Source organism: Adelges cooleyi, unplaced genomic scaffold, assembly GCF_023614345.1.
Source record: "Adelges cooleyi isolate 19-005CV unplaced genomic scaffold, UGA_ACOO_1.1 ACOO_flye_CR_arks_rails_tigmint_CR_PRNA_614, whole genome shotgun sequence".
Lineage (NCBI taxonomy): Eukaryota > Metazoa > Arthropoda > Insecta > Hemiptera > Adelgidae > Adelges > Adelges cooleyi.
This window is the reverse complement of record NW_026096312.1, coordinates 3495-26571: the sequence shown is the minus strand read 5'-3', so window position 1 is coordinate 26571 and position 23077 is coordinate 3495. Positions and strand designations below refer to the sequence as shown.

The 23077-nt window shown below is 30.2% G+C and overlaps 3 protein-coding genes across 4 annotated transcripts; all 3 read right to left on the bottom strand.

Annotated features, from left to right (window-relative positions):
• Positions 1–1264: 1264 nt before the first annotated feature.
• Positions 1265–11415, bottom strand: LOC126844081 (uncharacterized). 2 transcript variants are annotated; one of them, XM_050581936.1, is made up of 3 exons: positions 11013–11415; positions 6908–8131; positions 1265–1389 (listed from the first exon to the last, which is right to left on the bottom strand). In XM_050581936.1, exons 1-3 carry the CDS (start codon positions 11169–11171, stop codon positions 1297–1299), a joined length of 1476 nt encoding a protein of 491 aa, XP_050437893.1. In that variant the 5' UTR covers positions 11172–11415; the 3' UTR covers positions 1265–1296. The 2 variants fall into 2 exon arrangements, with proteins under 2 accessions (XP_050437893.1, XP_050437892.1); XM_050581935.1 differs by lacking the exon at positions 1265–1389 and having other exon boundaries at positions 6624–8131.
• A 2338-nt stretch (positions 11416–13753) lies between these two features.
• On the bottom strand, positions 13754–19023 carry LOC126844083 (uncharacterized). The gene is made up of 2 exons (XM_050581938.1): positions 18718–19023; positions 13754–15127 (listed from the first exon to the last, which is right to left on the bottom strand). Exons 1-2 carry the CDS (start codon positions 18874–18876, stop codon positions 13754–13756), a joined length of 1533 nt encoding a protein of 510 aa, XP_050437895.1. The 5' UTR covers positions 18877–19023.
• A 1909-nt stretch (positions 19024–20932) lies between these two features.
• On the bottom strand, positions 20933–22874 carry LOC126844082 (uncharacterized). The gene is made up of 3 exons (XM_050581937.1): positions 22564–22874; positions 21781–22288; positions 20933–21204 (listed from the first exon to the last, which is right to left on the bottom strand). Exons 1-3 carry the CDS (start codon positions 22720–22722, stop codon positions 20933–20935), a joined length of 939 nt encoding a protein of 312 aa, XP_050437894.1. The 5' UTR covers positions 22723–22874.
• Positions 22875–23077: the final 203 nt, after the last annotated feature.

The window sequence follows — 23077 nt, the reverse complement described above, 5'->3', positions numbered from 1 at the left end:
GATAGTATTTCAATTGAGCGAGTACTTTATCGTTTAGTGAATCTTCTGTGTTGCTGGTAGTTAATATTCTTTTTTCATCTTCAGTAAAGATGATGGGAGGGTCCTTGAACGTCTTGTAAGTGTTCAGAAATTCAATGAAACCGTTTGAATAACTTCCGACATTGATGTATTGTTCCAATAACGCATCCTAATAGACATTCATAATATTAAAAATAATGCTAAATGTGTAATTTAGAATGGATTATTATGTAACATAAATTAAATCAGTAGAGTGTTTGGAAGTTAGAACAATTAATTTATAAAGAAATTGCAAACTACATGCTCGATTCTCAACCAATTTCATCCAGTTACCACTCAAGGGGAACAAAAAACAACCTATAATACGTTAGCTACCCAACTCATTTTATATACCATGATAGACACGAGTGTCTCTTACATGAACATTGTTAGCGTACGAATAGCAACTTCAAATAACTTTATCTGTGTACCTAATTAAAATCTTTAAAATAATGTTTACAAAACCGATTTCCAGATATAAATTATCCTTATAATAAAATGTAGGTAACGATTATGTAATTTTTTTTTATTTAGAAGCCCTGGTGACTCTCGTTGTACCTATATAATATAATAAAGTGTAATTTATTTTGAGTCACACTGGTGACTGAAAAACAAACATCGTAGTAGTAGTAACTATAATTGTAGCAACCGCCAAAAGAACAAGAAACCTTTCTTGCTCCAGATATATTTTAAACTAATATTGTCTCAACGTCTTTTTGTCGTTAGAGAGGAACAACTTTATTTATACATTAATAATAAAAAACAAGCCAGCTAAACCTTCCCCAACTTTTTTATAATGATTTTATTCCCTTATTTTTTTCCCTAAAACGAGGAAAACATTGTTTAATTTTTTCTGTAATAACAAGTTATTATATAGTCTATAGGCAATGCTATAATTCTGTTGTATTCGAATAATTCTTTTTTCCATAGTTTAACCTTAAGTTTAAATACCATAGTAAAAATTTAATGTTTTTGGACACGGTTAAAGGAAATATGTGTTTATTTATTTATCATAATACAAAGGACAAACGTTTTTTTTATATTAATTGTTATAACTTTAGTAACAATCGTATGTATTACTATTATTTTTTATATTCGTATTAGATGCATTTGAATCAATTTTCAGGGAATACACTAAGGTATGTATTTTTACTTGCGTCAATAAAGAACGATAAAACATCCAATGTTAATCCGTCTAAACCTCTTTCGAACCGTCGATAAAATTCTGTTAGGTGAGTATCAATTTTCATTAGATAAATATTTTGAATCATCAGATTGTCTATTAAGTAGGACTTCAAAATGAGAACTTGATGGTGTTTTAATGTCTGAAAGGTCGGCCAATTTAGTTTTATTAGTATACCCTGTAATTAAATTTGACAAAATCTTATTTACTTCATCTGTTATTATTTTCAAAACTTCATCAATCTGCTCTTCGCTAATTATTTTGACTCTAATCTCTTTTTCATTAGATTCATTGATTTCTTTAGATTCATCAGATTCATTAGAATCAGCTAATTTACCGAATTTATCATACAACGTTATGACATTGTTTAATGTTTTGTCTTCGATGTAACTGAACTTAAGCACGTCCATAATCAGGGACTTAAGATAACCATTAAATATATAATCAGACGGGTCGTATACAGATATAAGCACATAAATATAACAATATAGTTTTATCATTATGATATCTCTAAACGATTTTTGAAAACGAATATATTCAAACGGATACTTTTTCCAGTTAGTGAAACCACACGTTCGAACCGTTTGACGATCAAATGCGTACGCCTTCTCTATCGCAGTCCAGTCAATAGCTACGTTCGGTATTGGTTTAACCAAAAACGGCGTATACCACCATACACATTTTAAGGATAAATGATCGAAACTGAGAGGCAATGCAGGTGATTTTTTTTTAAAGAGTTCATGTTTTTCGTAGTTCAATTTATAAAATTCCTCAATTTTATTGCAGAAATATGGCCTACTTAATTCCTTCCACACAAGTTTATTATGTTTATTATTTCTATATTTCTTACTTCTGAAAAAAAAACATCCCATACACTTATTTACTAAATGTGGCCTACTTTTTCTACGATCAGGGTTTTGTTGATCATTATATTTGACTGTTATATATTTATGTCCCACACACATTTCTACCAAATCGGCTAAAGGTTTTTGAAAGTTTTCAAAATCTTGCATCGTCATATTTAATGGTTGTTCGCCGTCGTCCGTGGTCGGTGACAAAAGGTTGATATACAATTCCTAAAGCCATTTGAATGCAACGACTTTACCTTTGTAAGCCATCGCTATCATATTGTATACATACTTAGCAATTTCTTCTATATTCGGTTCAGTACCATATAAGATGTACTGCAGTATCAAATAGTCGGCGCACTGAATTTCTTGAATCTTGCGATAGTATTTCAATTGAGCGAGTACTTTATCGTTTAGTGAATCTTCTGTGTTGCTGGTAGTTAATATTCTTTTTTCATCTTCAGTAAAGATGATGGGAGGGTCCTTGAACGTGTGGTAAGTGTTCAGCAGTTCAATGAAATCGTTTGAATAATTTCCGACATTGATGTATTGTTCCAATAACGCATCCTAATGAACATTTAAGTTATTAAAAATAAATCTTAATGTTAAATATAGAATAGATTGTTGTATACAACATAAAATAAATCATTGGAATTTGGATCTATTAATTTATATAGAATTAAAAACATTAACGTGGTCTAAATGGTATTATATTCATTGTATTTTTCAACTTGAGCATTACCTGATGAACTAACAATGATTTTCACAGTTGATTTTAAACTTAACTAGGTTATTTGTTTGGATTTCTTATTTTTTTTTTTAGTATAATATTATGTTGATATTGATTGAGTATACTAGGGTTACTAGGGATTCTTTCATTTGACAAACATGCTATTCAATACTCAGTGTTATCATGTATTGACTGCTAACCAGTATTGGGATATTTTTTTCGAAAAAAAAAATAATTCAATATTTTTAGTATCTTAAAAATGCGAATAAAAGAGCTATACCAATGAAATCATTTGAATAATTTCCGACATTGATGTATTGTTTCATCAACGCAACCTAACAATATGGACATTTGTAATATTGAAAATAAAGCTTAGTATAAAAGAGTAGTGTATGCAACATAACAAAAATCATTGGAATTGTCGGAAGTTGGAACAGTTCATTTATATAGAAATGAAAACATTGACATGATTCCTAGTAATGAACCAAATGGCAAGCTGTTGTTCGATTTCTAATATAAAGGCAGCTAAATATAAACACTTTCTTTGCTTTTTTCAACTTGGATATTACGTGTTGAACTATAAGGAATTTCCACAATTTATTTAAGTACTAAGCAAATTTCACAGTTGATTTTAGTGTTAACTTAATGATTTATTTGGATTTCCTTATTTTATTTTGTCATAAGTAGAGTAAATCAGATAATAGAAAATAAACAGAAACATTATAATGTAGTCTGTAAGAAATTAAAAAAAACCAGTACAGTGGGGTCGGTGCATAGTGGGGACGGAACACAGTTGGGTCGGGGCATATTGGGGACGGGGAGGTCACAGGTTTACAGGAATTTTTAAATCTGAAAGTGATAAAATCACTTTCGAAAAAACGCTTCGATGCAAATCGGTAGTTAGTATTTTCAAGCCAGTACAGTCCAAACCAAGCACAGTATAAACCAGCATAGTTAGAAAGTCTTAAATGAAGGTTCTGTATTTACAAATGAGCATCAAAGCGTTTATTTGAAAGCGATTTTATCCAAGAGGACTAGTACAGTAGAGTATTGGCATAATGTAATCAAAGCAATGAGGAAACGGAGAGGTCACAGGTCTACAAGAATTATTATAAATAAAAGTGATAAAATTGAATAAAATTGACCTCCCCGTCCCCAATATGCCCCGACCCAACTATGTTCCGTCCCCACTATGCACCGACCCCACTGTACTGGTTTTTTTTTTTTTTGCAAAAACTTAGTGGACCAAATAACACATATACAATGTCTTGTTATATTTTGTTGGAATGGTCGACGATTCATGTTCCAATCGTTTGTACTCCATAGTTTAAATTATAATCGCTTATTCTCAATAAAATTAATATTTATGTATTATATACTTCCATTAAAGCAATCTCACACAAACTATTTATACTTCATAGATTATATTATTTCAAAGCTATATTATACTTCTATTTTACTAGATTGACTATGTACAAAATAAAATGCAACTAAAAAAACCTTTTCATAGATCCTTAAAATGTAAAGGGTGGGATAGTGAAACGGGTTTTACCATTTAAATACATTAGAAAATCGCCGTTTTACTGCCTCATCCTGTATATTAATTTCTTGTTATTTTCTAAAGAACAATTGAGTTTCTAACATTTAAATTAAAATAAATCGTATACTGGTACTGTGATGGAGAAAACAATAAATTTTACCTACATATATTACTTATTAGTTAAATATTACTAACGTGTATAGCCACTAGCGGTCGGCTGTTGCCTGTTATTTAACAATAACCTTTTATGGAGATTTTAAAAATTGTGTTTTTTTAATAATAGCATAAGAGCAGTATCATGATGTTAAACGTTCACGAGATTTGATCTAGTCATAAAATAAAGTATTATCATTTATGACTTAATTATTATTAAAATTTATCTTAATAGTAATAGTATATAGTAATAAAATATTAAATGATACAGAATAACAGTATAACAATATACAGAACATTAGTTTTCCTTTAAAAAAGTTGTGTAATAAAAAATACATTTTGAGGCGGTATACTGCATAAAAACCAACACTTAATCTGAATCCAAAAAACAACAGTCCTCTTCATTACTAGCAGGTAGTTGGACCTTTTATACTCATAGTTGACCTTCGGTACGGTAATATAACGCAGGCGATAAAATTACGAGATAACAACAGCGGTTTTGTCGTATCAGAATCATTAAGTGTCTTAATAAGTTCACGGATAGGTTTTTTTCCCAATAAATCGTGTGTCTACTATAATCAGTTACACGATTTAGTCGTCTATGATATCATGTAATAAACACAATATAATGATACTGACCGTTGGGCCCTAACCTATCATAACACGGATAGACGTTACCAACTGATAGTTTTTAGTGTCTGTTCGTTTCTCACATCTGGTACACCGGGTTTTTAGTAAAAAAAAAAAAAAAATTGAATTTGTGTAAACTTTAAGTCAAAAGTGGTACTTGAGCACAAAACCTAATAGTATCATTCTGCATAGATATACATAAAATTGTTTTAATGATTTGATCAATTTTTTTTAAAGATTTTAGGTGTTTTTGTTAAAATATACGAAATCTGCGAAAACACAGTTTCCCGGCAATTAAAAAAATAACTGTAGTGCCGAATTTTTTTCCCGTTTAATATGTTATGGGTACATATGAGTTCCAACTACTGGCAAATTTTCAACACAAAAGTTTTAAAATTACCGCTAAAAACCCCGAAAAACAAAAAAACTTGTACCCCCCCTAGGGGGGTGGGAAATGGGTATAGTTTAAGTTTGACACAACTGACGTGTGCGGGCATACCAAATAATTATTTCTTATACATTTCAACTCGATCCGACTCTTTTTCTCGAAATTATAGCCATTAAAAGTTCTAACTTAAAAACTCGTACGGTTTTTTTTTTGTTTTTTCAACTTTCGTATGTGAAGAATTAAACTTTTTCAACTTTTACCCCCCCCTCCCCCCCCAAAGTACAAACTAGACAAAATTTGTGATTTATAGAGTTGCTATTCGAAGGAATTGGTCAAGTATTAAAAAAGTTACAGTGTATACAGCGAAAAAAAAAGCCCACATCAGAGTAAAACCAATACCTTCTCGCTTTGCATCGAAGCTAAAATAAGTCTCGCCATTATATTGATCTGAACATGATTTGTTCACTACTGCACGCTCGATGCTAAATTAATATTTCGTCTAGTCTCCACACAAAGTGATTAAATAACAGCGTATAACACGTTGGCTACTAGACTCATTTTATACACCATGATGGACACATGTGTCTCTCACCTGAATATTCTTAGCGTACCAAGAGCAACTTTATTTGTGTACCAAATTAACAACATTGAAATAACGTTAGAACAATCAATTGACAGATATACATTTTCTTTATAATTAAATATAGGTAACGATTATCAAACTTTTTTTTATTCAGAAGCACTGGTCACTCTCGTTTTACCTAAATAATATAATGTATTAAAGTGTATTTTATTTGGAGTATCGCTGGTGACCTTAAACTTCCCAACCAACCCTTTACTAATCTTTTTTTCCACTTACATTTTTTCCGTTAAACGAGGAATAGTTTTGTTTTTCTTTATGTAAAAACAAGTTATTATATTGTTGTCCATAGGCAATGCTATAATTCTGTTGTATTCGATTAATCCTTTTTTACTTAGTTTAACCTTAAGTTTAAATATCATAGTAAAAATAAATGTTTTTGGACACGGTTAAAGGAAATATGTGTTTATTTATTTATCATAATACAAACGACAAACGGGTCTTTAATAGTAATTATTATAATATTAGTAACAATCGTATGTATAATTATTATTTTTTATATTCGTATTAGATGCATTTGAATCAATTTTCAGGGAATACACTAAGGTATGTATTTTTACTTGCGTCAATAAAGAACGATAAAACATCCAATGTTAATCCGTCTAAACCTCTTTCGAACCATCGATTAAATTCTGTAAGGTGATTATCAATTTTCATTAATAAATATTTTGAATCATCAGATTGTCTATTAAGTAGGACTTCAAAATGAGAACATGACGGTGTTTTAATGTCTGAAAGGTCGGCCAATTTAGTTTTATTAGTATACCCTATAATTAAATTTGACAAAATCTTATTTACTTCATCTGTTATTATTTTCAAAACTTCATCAATCTGCTCTTTGCTAATTATTTTGATTCTTATATCATTTTCATTAGAATCATCTAATTTACCGAATTTATTATACAACGTTATGACATTGTTTAATGTTTTGTCTTCGATGTAACTGAACTTAAGCATGTCCACAATCAGGGACTTAAGATAACCATTAAATATATAATCAGACGGGTTGTATACAGATATAAGCACATAAATATAACAATATAGTTTTATCATTATGATATCTCTAAACGATTTTTGAAAACGAATATATTCAAACGGATACTTTTTCCAGTTAGTGAAACCACACGTTTGAACCGTTTGAAGATCAAATGCGTACGTTTTTTCTATCGCAGTCCAGTCAATAGTTACGTTCGGTATTGGATCAATCAAAAACGGCGTATACTCCCATACACATTTTAAGGATAAATGATCGAAACTGAGAGGCAATGCAGGTGAATTTTTTTTAAAGAGTTCATGTTTTTCGTAGTTCAATTTCCAAGTTTCCTCAGTATTAACGATCAAATTTGGCCTACTACTTGATTCTTCCAACATCGGTTCATAGTGTCTATATTTTTTAATGTTTAATTTTAAATATCCCACAAGTTTATTTTTCAAATGTGGCGTACTTTTTCTACGATCATGGTTTTGTTGATCATTATATTTGACTGTTATATATTTATGTTCCACACACATTTCTATCAAATCGGCTAAAGGTTTTTGAAAGTTTTCAAAATCTTGCATCATCATATTTAATGGTTGTTTGCCGTCGTCCGTGGTTGGTGACAAAAGGTTGATATACAATTCCCAAAGCCATTTGAATGCAACGACTTTACCTTTGTAAGCCATCGCTATCATATTGTATACATACTTAGCAATTTCTTCTATATTCGGTTCAGTACCATATAAGATGTACTGCAGTATCAAATAGTCGGCGCACTGAATTTCTTGAATCTTGCGATAGTATTTCAATTGAGCGAGTACTTTATCGTTTAGTGAATCTTCTGTGTTGCTGGTAGTCAATATTCTTTTTTCATCTTCAGTAAAGATGATGGGAGAGTCCTTGAACGTGTTGTAAGTGTTCAGCAGTTCAATGAAATCGTTTGAATAACTTCCGACATTGATGTATTGTTCCAATAACGTATCCTAATGGACATTTAAGTTATTAAAAATAAATCTAAATTTTAAATACAGAATAGATTGTTTTATGCAACATAAAATAAATCATTGGAATTTGGAACAGTTAATTTATATAGAATTGAAAACATTAACATGGTCCAAATAGTACTATATTTATTGCATAATATATGAATTGCATTTTTCAACTTTGGCATTACCTGTTGAACTAACAATGATTTTTACCAGTTGATTTTAGCTTTAACCAAGTTTTTTGTATGGATTTATTATTTTATTTTAGTATATAAAACACAGCTGGACTAAATCAAGGGAATGAACTCTCTCCGATATTTTTTAACATCGCACTGGAGGGGGTAGCTCGGAACATACATACATACTAAATATAAAGGAACTATAGACAGTACAAAACTAGCAACGGAAGAATTAATACGATGTGCAAAGGCTATAGGATTTAAAAAAAAAACGAAAAGAAAAGCAAGTATATGTGTATAACAAGGGAGCAACTACAAATACATCAGACAAGGAACATACATATTGGAGAGTACAAATTTAAAAAAAATTGCATTGCTTTAAGTATCTAGGCACAGAACTGAATAGCGAAAATAACAACCACGAAGAGCTAATGAAACGTGTTTCAGCAAGCATCAGGTGCACTGCATGGAGTGGAAAACTATACAGTGGTAGCATTGGGTAGAGAGAGATGGAAGGAAGTGCAAGTTTCAGTAAAGGGCCTCAACGGCCTCTGAAGCTGAGAAAGAAGAAGATAACATTATGTGGATATTGATTGAGTACACTAGGGTTACTAAAGATTCGTTCTTTTGACAAACATGTCATTCAACATTCAGTATCATCATGTATCGACTGCTAACCAGTGTTGAGATAATTTTTTTCGAATAAAAGATAAACAAATATTATTTAATATTTTTACTATCTTAAATATTCGAATAAAAAAATTATCTTTACTAAAAATGTATTAAATTTTAATAGAGGAAAAATGATTCGACATCAATTTTTATTTCATGTATAAATATTATGATTAATTTATACTAAGGTTGAGTTTTTTAAATTTTTTCCTCTCACATCCGAAATTAGCTTAGGCGCAATTTTTGGGACCTCTTGGGTGAAATTTTGTTCTAGTTAGTAAATTATTAAGTTAGTTGTTAGTTCGTACTAGTAAGTTAATTTCTAATACACGTCTAATGAACCATACAAAAAAAAAAATATTGAGTTGCCCCCCGATAGGCAACCGAACTCACAACCTCGACGGCCTACGCGCAGTGTGTGTGGGAACGGCGCGGCGGCACAGAGGGAAAGCACAAGGACGGAGGAAAGGGAATCAGTTGATACAAAGAGAAAATAATAAAACAGTGTAATTTATGGGGCTGGGGTCCCTGTGGTCGTTTCGGTCTGGTGCAATGACCACAGCTCACAGGGCGCAAATACAATGTAATACTCACTCGGATGCTATCAAGTCAAGTTGCTGTTTCCACTCAATGTCTGTTAGCGCGTGGATTGATCTGGATCGTTAATTGGAGAAACAATCACAAAATATGACGAATCGGTGGTTTTATGAATGTGCTGTATTTTAATTTTGTCACAACTGTGCCGTAATAGCAACCGAACACGAAAAACAAATTCAGAGAATTACTGCCGTAACGACACAATACACAACGAAAATTCGAACAAAAACAATTTTGAATTGTACTTTCTAAAAGAAGAAAACAAAAGGTGTGTGCATCGCACAGCACACCAGCATGTGTGTGGAAAAAAGTTAAAGGTTTTGTCGCATAATAAAACAACAAAAATATGGTACATTTGATAGTGTCAGGGTGAATGGCTATGGAGTGCACGGGAAGGAGGGAAGCGCCGATTACCGATAACGCAACGCGAGCAAAGTGTAAACATCTAATAATACTATTCGATTATTATACTCACCTAACCTAACCATACTAAAAAAATTTCAAAAATATATCCACACATTTATTAGGTGTGGATACACTTTGATATATAGCCTCAGGTCCAAACTCCATCAAACTCCCAGAAGGGGGAAGGTTTTTCTTTTTTTTTTGGTTAACTTTTAAGTTTAATTTTAGGATTTTAGTACTGAAATAATGGAAGCTCAAAAAAGAAATGCGGAAAGTGTAGTTTACTGATTTATAACAGGTTACATGTGTAATTTGTTTAATTAATTAAAAAATATTATTTATTACAATATAGTAATATAACCTAATTTAACTTAGTCCAAACTCCGATAGTTATATGTATTGATTTAATTGCTATTTTCAGAAAGCTAATTTTTAAAGTTTGCAAAACTAACAGTCAGTGCTTATTGGAAAAAAATCGCTTAGATTAGGGAATGAACTTTTCCCAGTATTTTACACAGTCAAGTCGCCACACAAAGCGTCGAATCGTTTTCAAAAGTGGCAATTTAGTGTTGTTTGATAGGGAAGAAAAAAATTGTAGTCATATTTTTATAATGTGTAATATGATAGGAGGAGGAGGAAGAGTGGCCGAGTGGGTTAGGCGGCGGTGTGTTAGCGTTTGCTGTCGTCGGTTCGGCAGAGCAAGTCACGGGGCCTATATTTGCCAGGTGAGCAAACAAAGTAAGCAAACCTGGCAAATCCATCAAAATAACAATAACTTCATACATTGTGCGACCTAAAATAATGATCAAATACACGGTAGTTATAATATACTTTGCGATTCAGATAAAAAAATTCCATATTATTCATCAATATCAATTTAATTATTTACTAGTAGCTGTAGTTGGTGGGTTTACTAGAGGCTAAAGATTTTTAGGTGAACTCAGTTTTAAATTATTTTAAAAGAAGCATAAATACTTAATAAATATATAATTACAAGTAGAATAAGTATTATATTTTAAATTCACCTTTGTTTTGTCACGGAGGTCCAACTCGTCTACTGCATTTCTTATTTCGTCGTCGATAGGTCTAAGTACAAGCATGTTGGTTAATGGACTTGACGTCACAGTCGTCAATTGGATAACCAATTTGACCGTTAAAATGATAAGACACGGACTTGCTGCCATTACGAACAATCAAGACACTAGTTATTTAATTATTCTTGTAATGCGTTTATGTTGTAATGTATCTGAAAAAGATGGAAAAATAATAACTTATAAACTGAAGAACATTGGATACGTTTTAACGCATTAGACTGAACTTTCTTATTGAATAGCTTATGTGTTTTTCTGTAGTTTAATGAAAATATTTTTAATTTTATGAAATCGGGGTACCTGTGTACACACTAACAAAACAACTAAAGGTATGTGATCGAATCCAACACGGTAAATATTTTACACTGACATTTTCTTAATAAGAAAGACGGTTTTGTATGAAACGATATTATACAGGGTAATAATAATCGTATGTCAGATTTAATATTTTTTAATTTTTAATAGTTTTTAACTAAAATTGTATAAAATAAATCTTTTTATTATAAACTACCAGATATTATTTTTTACGTAGTAGGGTACAAAATAATGAAGTCCGGTTGTGCAGGGTTAGTTTTAAAAGGCACGTTGCAGACTACATATTTTAATAAAACAAATAAAAGCAGATTATCAATTACTTAACCCCTTTTCTAGTCATTGATAGTGGTTTTTAGCTCAAAACTAATTTTTAAAAAAAATAGTGGAACCATAATGGAGTAACCAAAAAACGACTAAACTATCAAGGAATGGGTTGGAAAACATGTTGTCTTACTTTTTGAATGGCTCAAGATTTATGAATTAGTGATATGTATGTCCTGGTTAATGACGTGAAAAAAAAGGATTATTTATTGTAATAAAAATACTTTCTTGCCTAAGTAGCTTCGTATAGAAACTAAAATATTAGGTAAAAATCTTAAAAACTCATTTATATTATCCATTATGTTTTAGGTGTCTATACTTTACAGTTACAGTGTATAAGAATTGTTAAAACAAATACTTGCAAAGTACTGATTTTCGCATCAAATAATCCCGTGTACTGTTTTTATTAAAAGTATACATGAACACATCAGGTGTAGTTGTCAACATATATCTTAGTCTGAAGTAAATAGTTTGAAACGTGCCATCGTTGAACCGAAACCAAAATGTGTGTTAAAGAGGCGTTTCAAACTGCTCGAACTAAACGTAAAGTACAAGACCGAGAAAAATATACTAGATAAATATACAGGGTAAACGATATAATACATTCGACTTTGAAAATTTCTGCGTTGAACAAATACTTATTATTATTATTTTATACAAAACCGTTTAAAAGGGTGGGCTTAGGTTTAAGTAATTGTTTATGTAATGGTACACGTCTTATTTAAAATTATGTTTGATTATGTTACAATATATCAAACCGGATATTATTGGGGTATATTATATCTTATCTAATACTGTTTTCACGGTATACCTGTGAGTACCACTATGCCCTGACTTTGTCCACGAAGTTGTTCATGGTTTTATCGATGAAAAATAATTTCAATATGAAAAAAAACATGTCTACTTTTATATTTTAACTCAAAATTTTATTGAGTGTCTATTCGACTGAACAATACTTGCCCTCAGAGCTCTTAAATCTATTGTTTGCATAACTATATAAGAAGATTCCCTGTCACAAATGCGATTGAATAAAGTCAATTTGCATCTTATATAGTTAAACTTTAGGATCGCTCTTTTCCACGGTTTAGGTGAACGGTTCCACAACGCTATTCGCCGACCTCTGAGTAATTTTCCTAGAGTTTGACTAAATATTTGAATATATTTCTTATATTATCTATACTATGGAAAATTGTAAAAGTTATAGCAACTGTTGAACCGAATCCATACTTTAATGTTTAAAATCCAAACGGCCCAAAACCCATACAGTCGTTGTGTGGGTATATAATAATATGGTAGCGCACTCTTTCCTTCATCGTCATCACCATCGTCTGCCACTATATAGCGAAGTAATGATGCTCAAAACGGTAATAAAACTGTTAACAATAGCAGATTGTTTTTTTTTTAATATTTATATTAATATAGAAACTATTGGAAAATGTTTAATGAATAAAATTGTATTTTAAAGCGCTTGTGAGTTCAATAATTACCTTGAAATAGTACAAGCTACAGTAGGTAAGTATCTAATGCGTATAATATTCAATTAAACTGTAATTTAAGTTTTTGAAATTGTGCTTCAACTATGTAAACAACATGAAAACGTGGATCTTTAATACTAACATTAATTTATAAAATTCGGCCGATTCCGTTCTACCAGTAGGTCCAATTAATTTTGTCAAAATCATATTTTATTCACCTGTTATATTTTCATAACTTCATCAAGTCTCTTGTTTAGTTCAATGAAATCGTTTGAAAAATTTCCGACATCGATGTAATGTCTTTAATAACGCAACCTAACAACAAGGAAATTTGTAATATTGAAAATAAAGCTAAATGTGTAATGTATAATACGTTATGATATGCAACATAAGCTAAATCATTGGAATCGTTGGAGGTTGGAACATGTTCTCCTCGGCTAATAGGAGTATGTGTTTATTTATTTTCTATAATACATACGTCAAGCGGCTGTTTTTATAGTAATTTTTATAACTCAAGTAACAATTATATTTAACATTACAATATTCGTATTAGATGTATTTAAATCAATTTTCAGGAAACACAGCAAGGTGTGTATTTTTACTTCCGTCGATAAAGAACGATAAAACATCAAATGTTAATCCGTCTAGACTTTCATTAATAAGTAGTCCGATTTCTTTAAATTGCTTATCAATTCTGTTTAGGAAATCAGAACGTGCTGATGTAGTGTTAAGGTCTGAAATGTCGGCCAGTTCCGTTTCATTAGGACACCCTATTAAATTTGACAAAATCGTATTTACTTCATCTATTATTATTTTCAAAACTTCTTCAATCTGATCTTTATTAGGATTATTTAGACTATCATACAACGTTATTACTCTGTTTAACGTTTTGTCTTCGGTGTAACTGAAATTGAGCATTTCCATAATCAGGGACTTATAATTAACATTAAATGTATGATCGGTCGGTTCATATACAGCTAATTGCACCCAAATATAACAGTATAGTTTAACCCTAATTATACATATAAACGTTTGCTGAAATTCAATATGTTTAAACGGATCCTTCGTCCAGTTATGTGTAATTTCAAACTGATCATAGACCTTTTGACGACAAGCTGTGTACACACGCTCTATTGCATTCCAGTCAATAGTAACGTTCCATATTGGTTTAATCACAAACGATGTTTCATGCCATACACATCTTAAGGTTAAATAATTGAATTCAAGAGGCAATGCAGGTATATTTTTATATAGTTCATGTTTTTCGTGATTCAATTTATAAAATTCCTCAATTTTATTGAACCAATATGGTGGTTTAATTAATTCCTTCGACACAGGTTTTTTGTGTTTAAAATTTGTATGTTTCTTAACTTTGAAAATAAAACATCCCTCAAATTTATTTAACAGACTTGGCCTACTTACTGTACGACCAGGGATTTGTTGTCCATTATCTATGACTGTTAAATATTTATGTCCCATACACATTTCTATTAAATCGGCTAAAGGTTTTCGAAATTTTTCTAGATTTTGCCCTCTCATATGTAATTGTTGTACTTGGTCACCCTTAGCCGGTGACCACAGGGCGATATGTAGTTCCCAAAGCCATTTGAATACTATGAAATTCCCTTTGTATGCCATCGCTATCATAATGTATACATGCTCAGCAATTTCTTTAGTGTTCCGTTTTCGGTCATAATACAACTTGTACTGCAATATCATATATTGTGCACATTGAATTTCTTGTGACTTGCGATAGTATTTCAGTTGAGCGAGTACTTTATCATTTAGTGAATCTTCTGTGTTGCTGGTAGTCAATAATCGTATTTCGTCATCATTAAAGCCGATAGGAAGGTCCTTGAACGTTTTGTAAGTGTTAAGAAGTTCAATGAAATCGTTTGAATAATTCCCGACATTGATGTATTGTTTCCAAAACGCAACCTATAACATGACCATTTGTAATATTTAAATTAAAGCTAAATGTGTAATGTATAATAGATTAGTGTATGCAACATAAAATAAATCATTAGAACCGTTGTATGTTGGAATAGTAATTTATATAGATATAAAACATTGACTTGGTCGCTGTTAATGAACTAAATGGTAATTATCAAGCTCTTGTTCAATTTCTAATATAAAGATAGTTAAATATAAACAAAGAACACAAGTCTTGAATAGTTAAAGTTAAAAGGTAATAAATATAACTAAAAGAGAATTCTGTTTTGTATTTTTTATTTACCTTTGTTTCTTTTGGAATATCCAACTTTATTACTGCATAGCTTACTTCGTCGGCAATAGGTCTAGATACAAGTATATCAGTTAATGGAGATGATGTCACAGTCGTTAAATAAAAAACTAACTCTAGTATTAAAATTATAGAACACGAGTTTGTTGCCATTATAAATAATTTAGACTTTCATCATTTTTGTAATACGCTTATGTTGAAATGTATGTGAAAATTATGGAATAATGATATATAAACTGAAGAACTTAGATTAATTTGAAAATTTGTTTATTTTTTCAACATCAGCTAACAGTGTATACGTTTAAAGACATTAAAATGAACTTGCTGTTTTAATAGTTAATGTGTTTTCCCGCAGTTAAATAAATATATTTTCGTTTTTTTTTAATTTATGTATGCATACAAAATCAAAATAATGGTATCGAATCCAACACTTAAACGTGAGTTATATATTATAAGGCGTTTTTGCATTATACGATTTTATACAGGGTAAGAATAATAATATAGCCAGCTTTTTTCAATATAAAATATTTATATGTTTTTAACTAAAATTGTTGAAAACAAATTGTATTATGTTAAACTATTAGAAATGGTTTTTTATATTGGAGGATATGAAATATTGAAGATCAGTTATATAGGCTAGGTTTGAAAGTAACGTTGCAAACTACATATTTTTTAGGGTAAAAGGGTAAGGGTAAAAGAAGACTTTAATGTGATTTGTATTCTTATAATATACAACACACACCTATCCTGTCACTCCTTACCAATAACTTTCATTGATATTAACTGAACAATTATTTATTTAAAACGGCTTCTCAAATAGTAATTATTTTTTTAATAATAAGCATTTTGCATAAGAAAAATATAATATTATGAAATATTATGTAAGACGCTATGTTACTTCTGAACAATAATAATTTATTTTGAAAATTTAACAAAGATTTAATAATCTTATAAAGAAATACTGTAGTAGACAATTTTGATCGCGCTATATTGTGTATAAACTACAAAATTTTACTATACGAGTAAATAAGAATTATCTATTGTAAAACTATTAATCAACTATACTTATTTGGCATTCATATAAATCTAGCTGCCTGTGTATCCGGCTTCGTTTGAGTACACAATTGCAACAAAGTACTTGCAAATTATGCATCATAATCTTTAAAAAACAATTGCTGCCCGTGTAAATACATACCGTGTACTGTGACATCACCGTTTCATTTATTGCTATGCTTTATGATACACGGCTTTTTTTTTGTTTTGTTGGCGAGTAAACAAATAGAGCTGATGGTTTTTCGAGACGGGAACATACAATTGACCATGCAAGAAAAATGGACTTATAGTTAAAAAAGTTGGTATAGCAGCTAGCCTGCTATGCCAACGACAACTAGGCCACTGACTTGAAAACATCTGTCTTGCTCCTACTTTTATACCTTAATACTATCTATTATTGTACAATAACATATATTTCTACTTCAAACGTAGTTTAACAGTAAATTTAAATATTACAATATAAAAGAAAATGTTCTCCTCGGTTAATAGGAATAATGTGTTTATTTATTTTCTAAAATACAAACGCCAAGCGGCTATTTTTACGTTAATTGTTAAAACTTAAGTAATAATTGTATTAAGCATTTTTATAGTTGTATTAGATGTATTTAAACCAATTTTCAGGAAACACAGCAAGCTGTGTATTTTTACTTCCGTTTATAAAGAACAATAAAACATCAAATGTTAATCCGTCTAACCTTCCATTAAACTGTCGTCCGATTTCAGTTATTTGCTCATCAATTTTGCTTAGAAAATCAGAACGTGACGATGGCGTGTTAATGGCTGAAATGTCGGCCAATTCAATTTTATTAGTACTTTCAAGTAAACTTGCCAAAATCGTATTTACTTCTTCTGTTATCATTTTTATAACTTCTTCAATCTGTTCTTTTTTAGGACTATATAGTTTATCATACAAAGTTATTACTTTGTTTAATGTTTTGTCTTCGATGTAACTGAACTTAAGCATATCCGCAATCAGGGACTTAAAATAAACATGAAATATATGATCAGTCGGTTTATATACAGATAGTTCCACCCAAATATAACAATATAGTTTTATCCTGATGATATCAATAAACGTTTGCTGAAATCGAATACCATGTTTAAACGGGTCCTTCGTCCAGTCATGTGTAATTTCAAACTGATCATCGACCTTTTGACGATCAATTTTGTACACATGCTCTATCCCAGGCCAGTCAATAGTAACTTTCGATATTGGTTTAATCAAAAACGATGTTTCATGCCATACACATCTTAAGGATAAATGATTGATACTGATAGGCAATGCAGGTGTATTTTTTTTATATAGTTCTTGTTTCTTGTGGTTCAATTGATAAAATTCTTCAATTGTATTGTAGAAATATGGCCTACTTAATTCCATTAAACCAGGTTTATTGTTTTTATTATTTCTGTGTTTCTTACCTTTGAAAATAACACATCCCAAAATTGTATTTAACAAACTTGGCCTACTTGCTGTACTATCTATGACTGAAATATATTTATGATGCACGCACAATCCCTCCAAATGGCTTAAAGGTCTTCGAAACTTTTCTAGATCATCCGCGATCATATTCAATAGTTGTACCGCATTATCCGTAGTCGGTGACCAAAGGCTGATATGTAATTCCCAAAGCCATTTAAATACTATGAATTTCCCTTTGTATGCCATCGCTATCATATTGTATACATGATCAGAAATATCTTTAGTATTGCGTTTGGTGTCAAAATATAACTTGTAATGCAACGTCACATATTGTGCGCACTGAATTTCTTGACCTTTGCGGTAGTATTTCAATTGGGCGAGTATTTTATCATATAGTGAATCTTGTGTGTTGCTGGTAGTCAATAATCTTATTTCGTCATCATTAATATTGATGGGAGGGTTCTTAAACGTCTTGTAAGTGTTCAGCAGTTTAATAAAATCCTTTGAATAGTTCCCAACATTGATGTATTGATTCAATAACGCAACCTAATAACATGACCATATGTAATCTTAAAATTAAAGCTAAAAATTTAATGTAGGATAGGTTGTTTTATGCAACTTAAAATAAATCATTAGAGTCGTATCATCGAAGTGGAAACAGTTAATTGATATAGAGATAAAAATGGTAATTATCAAGCTGTTGTTCAATTTCAAATGTAAAGATAGTTAAGTATAAGCAAAGAAGACAAGTCTTAAAAAGTTTAATTTAATACGTAATAAATATGATTCCATGTAGAATATTGTTTTATTTACCTTTGTATCATTTGGAAAATCCAACTTACCGACTTCATTTCTAACCTCGTCGGCAATAGGTCTAAATACAAGTATATCAATTAATGGAGATGATGCCACAGTCGTTAAATAAAAAACCAATTCTAGTATTAAAATTAAAAGACACGAGTTTGTTGCCATTATGAATATTTTAAAGTCTAGTAGTTTAATTATTCTTGTAATGCGCTTATGCTGTAATGTAAGTGAAAATTATGGAATAATAATTTATAAACTCATGAACTTGAAAAATTTTACAACTTGAAAAATAACTCGACATCAACTATCGGCTTTTAGATACGTTTAAAAGCGTCAGACTAAATTTGCTTGTTTAATAGTTTATGCGATTTTCTGAAGTTCAAAATAAATATTTGTAGTTTAATGATACCCGTATATTATGTACACTATAACAAAATAATGGTATCGAATGTAAAACTTGAACGTGAGTAATATATTATAAGGCGTTTTCGCAGTATACGATTTTATACATAAGTGTTATGCAGACTATGTAGATACAGTTTTATTAAAGCATGACCCCAAAAAAAATAAAAAAACATGTTATTTTTAAAACAACAAAACGCTTATAATATGCTATACCATATTACAAATGTTATACCGCCAATACTTTGTAAATTTATATGTTTGTTGATTTAAGAAAAAACCGGCAAAACTGTTCCAACTAATCATAGTTTCATTTATTTTTCTTAAATTAACGTCCTGCTAAAAAGTGAAAATATATTTTTCATCTAAATTTTCCCGTGACATTTTACTAGTGAGACGGTTGAGGTGTCAAATGAACTGATACAATTTTGGTGCAAGTCACGTGATTTTTTCTTGTCAACAATAATTTTTTCAAAGTTACTCTAAAGTATAACCATCAGTATAGTTAAATGGAGTAGATTCGATATTTAGGAAATTATGTGCCGATGATTTGAGAGCAGTTTTTTTTTGTGTCTGGACCCTCGATATTCCCCCCTTAACCGCGAAGCGATTCCTCCATGTAAGCAATTTCTTCATATGAATAAGAAACCGTAACTTTAAGATACTTTTTGGCATAAAAATTTAAAGTTTCCCTTTAAAAATTAAGAGGAACGCCCTATAAACTCACACTCTTTTTACCTTAAAATTACGGCGCGCCAGTTAGGTGGAAAGCTCTTTATCATAGAGCTATAATTTATAAATATAGGATTATAGGTCTATGATTTTAAACGATTTGTTAGATCCTGAAGTTAGAGCCAAGTTAAACTAATGTCAAATCAAATATATGTGTTTATGAAGCCTATGGTAGACAAGTGATACGATATAAAGACAAAATAATATTTCTTATTAAACCCAGTGAGATTTCGAGTGGTTGACGATAAGTCGATCACCATGTATTATCACATAATACAATAATTTAAATAATGTTATTTCAACCTTTCAGTCAAAAAAATACATACAGAACCCTTATAAGTTAAATCATAAATATAATATGCATTCAACTTGCGTTATAAAGTTTATTTCAACCAAAGTTCACACAAATTGTTAAAGATTTTTTTTCTTTTATTGTAATATACGATATTTTTTCAACTATTTCAATAGTGATATTTTCTATCTTATCGAAAACAAGTTGTTTTTCATAAAAACTGTTTTAATATATATAATGGGATATTATAATATAAAAATAATTATAATTTAGGCTTTGTACATTATTGGATATCGATAGGAGAAGGAATTACAATCTAATTCGAAATTTATATTATTATACAACTATTCGAATATTCAAATGTTTAAAATAATATAAATATAATTAGTGAAACATCAAGATGCTAACGTGCAAGAAATAAAATAGGTCAAACATTTAAATACAAAAACAACAGCAAAAACATTAAGATAACATTTTTAAACATACGTATTGTCATAGGAAAGAAGTATCTATTTTAAGTATTAATTTTTTATTCAACTTTTATAACGCATATCGGATTCATTTTTGTAAAATAACATATATTTCTACTTTAACCGTTTCGTTAAGTTCAAACGTAGATAAACAATAAATTTAAATACTTGAATAAAAAAAAACACGTTCTCGGACACGGTGAAAAGGAATATGTGTTTATTTATTTTTATAATATAAATTCCAAACGACTTTTTTTATATTAACTATTATAACTTTAGTAACAATTGTATTCAGCATTTGTATAGGGGTTTAGATGTATTAAAATCAATTTTCAGGAAACACAGCAAGCTGTGTATTTTTACTTCCGTTTATAAAGAACAATAGAACATCAAATGTTAATCCGTCTAACATTCCATTAAACTGTCGTCCGATTTCAGTTAATTGCTTTTCAATTTCGTCTAAAAAATCAGAACGTGATGATGGCGTGTTAATGTCTGAAAGGTCGGCCAATTCAATTTTATTAGTACTTTCAAGTAAACTTGCCAAAATCGTATTTACTTCTTCTGTTATCATTTTTATAACTTCTTCAATCTGTTCTTTTTTAGGACTATATAGTTTATCATACAAAGTTATTACTTTGTTTAATGTTTTGTCTTCGGTGTAACTGAACTTAAGCATATCCGCAATCAGGGACTTAAAATAAACATGAAATATATGAACAGTCGGTTTATATACAGATAGTTCCACCCAAATATAACAATATAGTTTTATCCTGATGATATCAATAAACGTTTGCTGAAATCGAATACCATGTTTAAACGGGTCCTTCGTCCAGTCACGTGTAATTTCAAACTGATCATAGACCTTTTGACGATCAATTTTGTACACATGCTCTATCCCAGGCCAGTCAATAGTAACTTTCGATATTGGTTTAATCAAAAACGAGGTTTTATGCCATACACATCTTAAGGATAAATGATTGATACTGATAGGCAATGCAGGTGTATTTTTTTTATATAATTCGTGTTTCTTGTAGTTCAATTGATAAAATTCTTCAATTGTATTGTAGAAATATGGCCTACTTAATTCCATTAAACCAGGTTTATTGTTTTTAATATTTCTGTGTTTCTTACTTTTGAAAATAACACGTCCCAAAAATGTATCTAACAAACTTGGCCTACTTGCTGAACTATCTATGACTGGAATATATTTATGTTGCACGCACAATCCTTCCAAATGGCTTAAAGGTCTTCGAAACTTTTCTAGATCATCCGCGATCATATTCAATGGTTGTACCGCATTATCCGTAGTCGGTGACCAAAGGCTGATATATAATTCCCAAAGCCATTTAAATACTATGAATTTCCCTTTGTATGCCATCGCTATCATATTGTATACATGCTCAGAAATATCTTTAGTATTGCGTTTGGTGTCAAAATATAACTTGTAATGCAACGTCACATATTGTGCGCACTGAATTTCTTGACCCTTGCGGTAGTATTTCAATTGGGCGAGTATTTTATCATATAGTGAATCTTGTGTGTTGCTGGTAGTCAATAATCTTATTTCGTCATCATTAAAATTGATGGGAGGGTTCTTAAACGTCTTGTAAGTGTTCAGCAGTTTAATGAAATCCTTTGAATAGTTCCCAACATTGATGTATTGATTCAATAACGCAACCTAATAACATGACCATATGTAATCTTAAAATTAAAGCTAAATATTTAATGTAGGATAGGTTGTTTTATGCAACTTAAAATAAATCATTAGAGTCGTATCATCGAAGTGGAAACAGTTAATTGATATAGAGATAAAAATGGTAATTATCAAGCTGTTGTTCAATTTTAAATGTAAAGATAGTTAAGATAGTTAAGTATAAGCAAAGAAGACAAGTCTTAAAAAATAAAGTTAATACGTAATAAATATGATTCCATGTAGAATATTGTTTTATTTACCTTTGTATCATTTGGAAAATCCAACTTACCGACTTCATTTCTAACCTCGTCGGCAATAGGTCTAAATACAAGTATATCAATTAATGGAGATGATGCCACAGTCGTTAAATAAAAAACCAATTCTAGTATTAAAATTAAAAGACACGAGTTTGTTGCCATTATGAATATTTTAAAGTCTAGTAGTTTAATTATTCTTGTAATGCGCTTATGCTGTAATGTAAGTGAAAATTATGGAATAATAATTTATAAACTCATGAACTTGAAAAATTTTACAACTTGAAAAATAACTCGACATCAACTATCGGCTTTTAGATACGTTTAAAAGCGTCAGACTAAATTTGCTTGTTTAATAGTTTATGCGATTTTCTGAAGTTCAAAATAAATATTTGTAGTTTAATGATACCCGTATATTATGTACACTATAACAAAATAATGGTATCGAATGTAAAACTTGAACGTGAGTAATATATTATAAGGCGTTTTCGCAGTATACGATTTTATACATAAGTGTTAT

Excerpts from the sequence above, each read along its gene's own strand:
- LOC126844082 (XM_050581937.1), bottom strand. The coding sequence starts at position 22,722 with ATGGCAACAAACTCGTGTCTTTTAATTTTAATACTAGAATTGGTTTTT. Across the intron at positions 22,289-22,563 it reads ATTTTCCAAATGATACAAAG|GTTGCGTTATTGAATCAATA; the intron begins GTAAATAAAACA and ends TCATGTTATTAG. Across the intron at positions 21,205-21,780 it reads TAGTTCAGCAAGTAGGCCAA|AACAGATTGAAGAAGTTATA; the intron begins GTTTGTTAGATA and ends GTCCTAAAAAAG.
- LOC126844081 (XM_050581935.1), bottom strand. The coding sequence starts at position 11,171 with ATGGCAGCAAGTCCGTGTCTTATCATTTTAACGGTCAAATTGGTTATC. Across the intron at positions 8,132-11,012 it reads ACCTCCGTGACAAAACAAAG|GATACGTTATTGGAACAATA; the intron begins GTGAATTTAAAA and ends AATGTCCATTAG.
- LOC126844083 (XM_050581938.1), bottom strand. The coding sequence starts at position 18,876 with ATGGCAACAAACTCGTGTCTTTTAATTTTAATACTAGAATTGGTTTTT. Across the intron at positions 15,128-18,717 it reads ATTTTCCAAATGATACAAAG|GTTGCGTTTTGGAAACAATA; the intron begins GTAAATAAAACA and ends GTCATGTTATAG.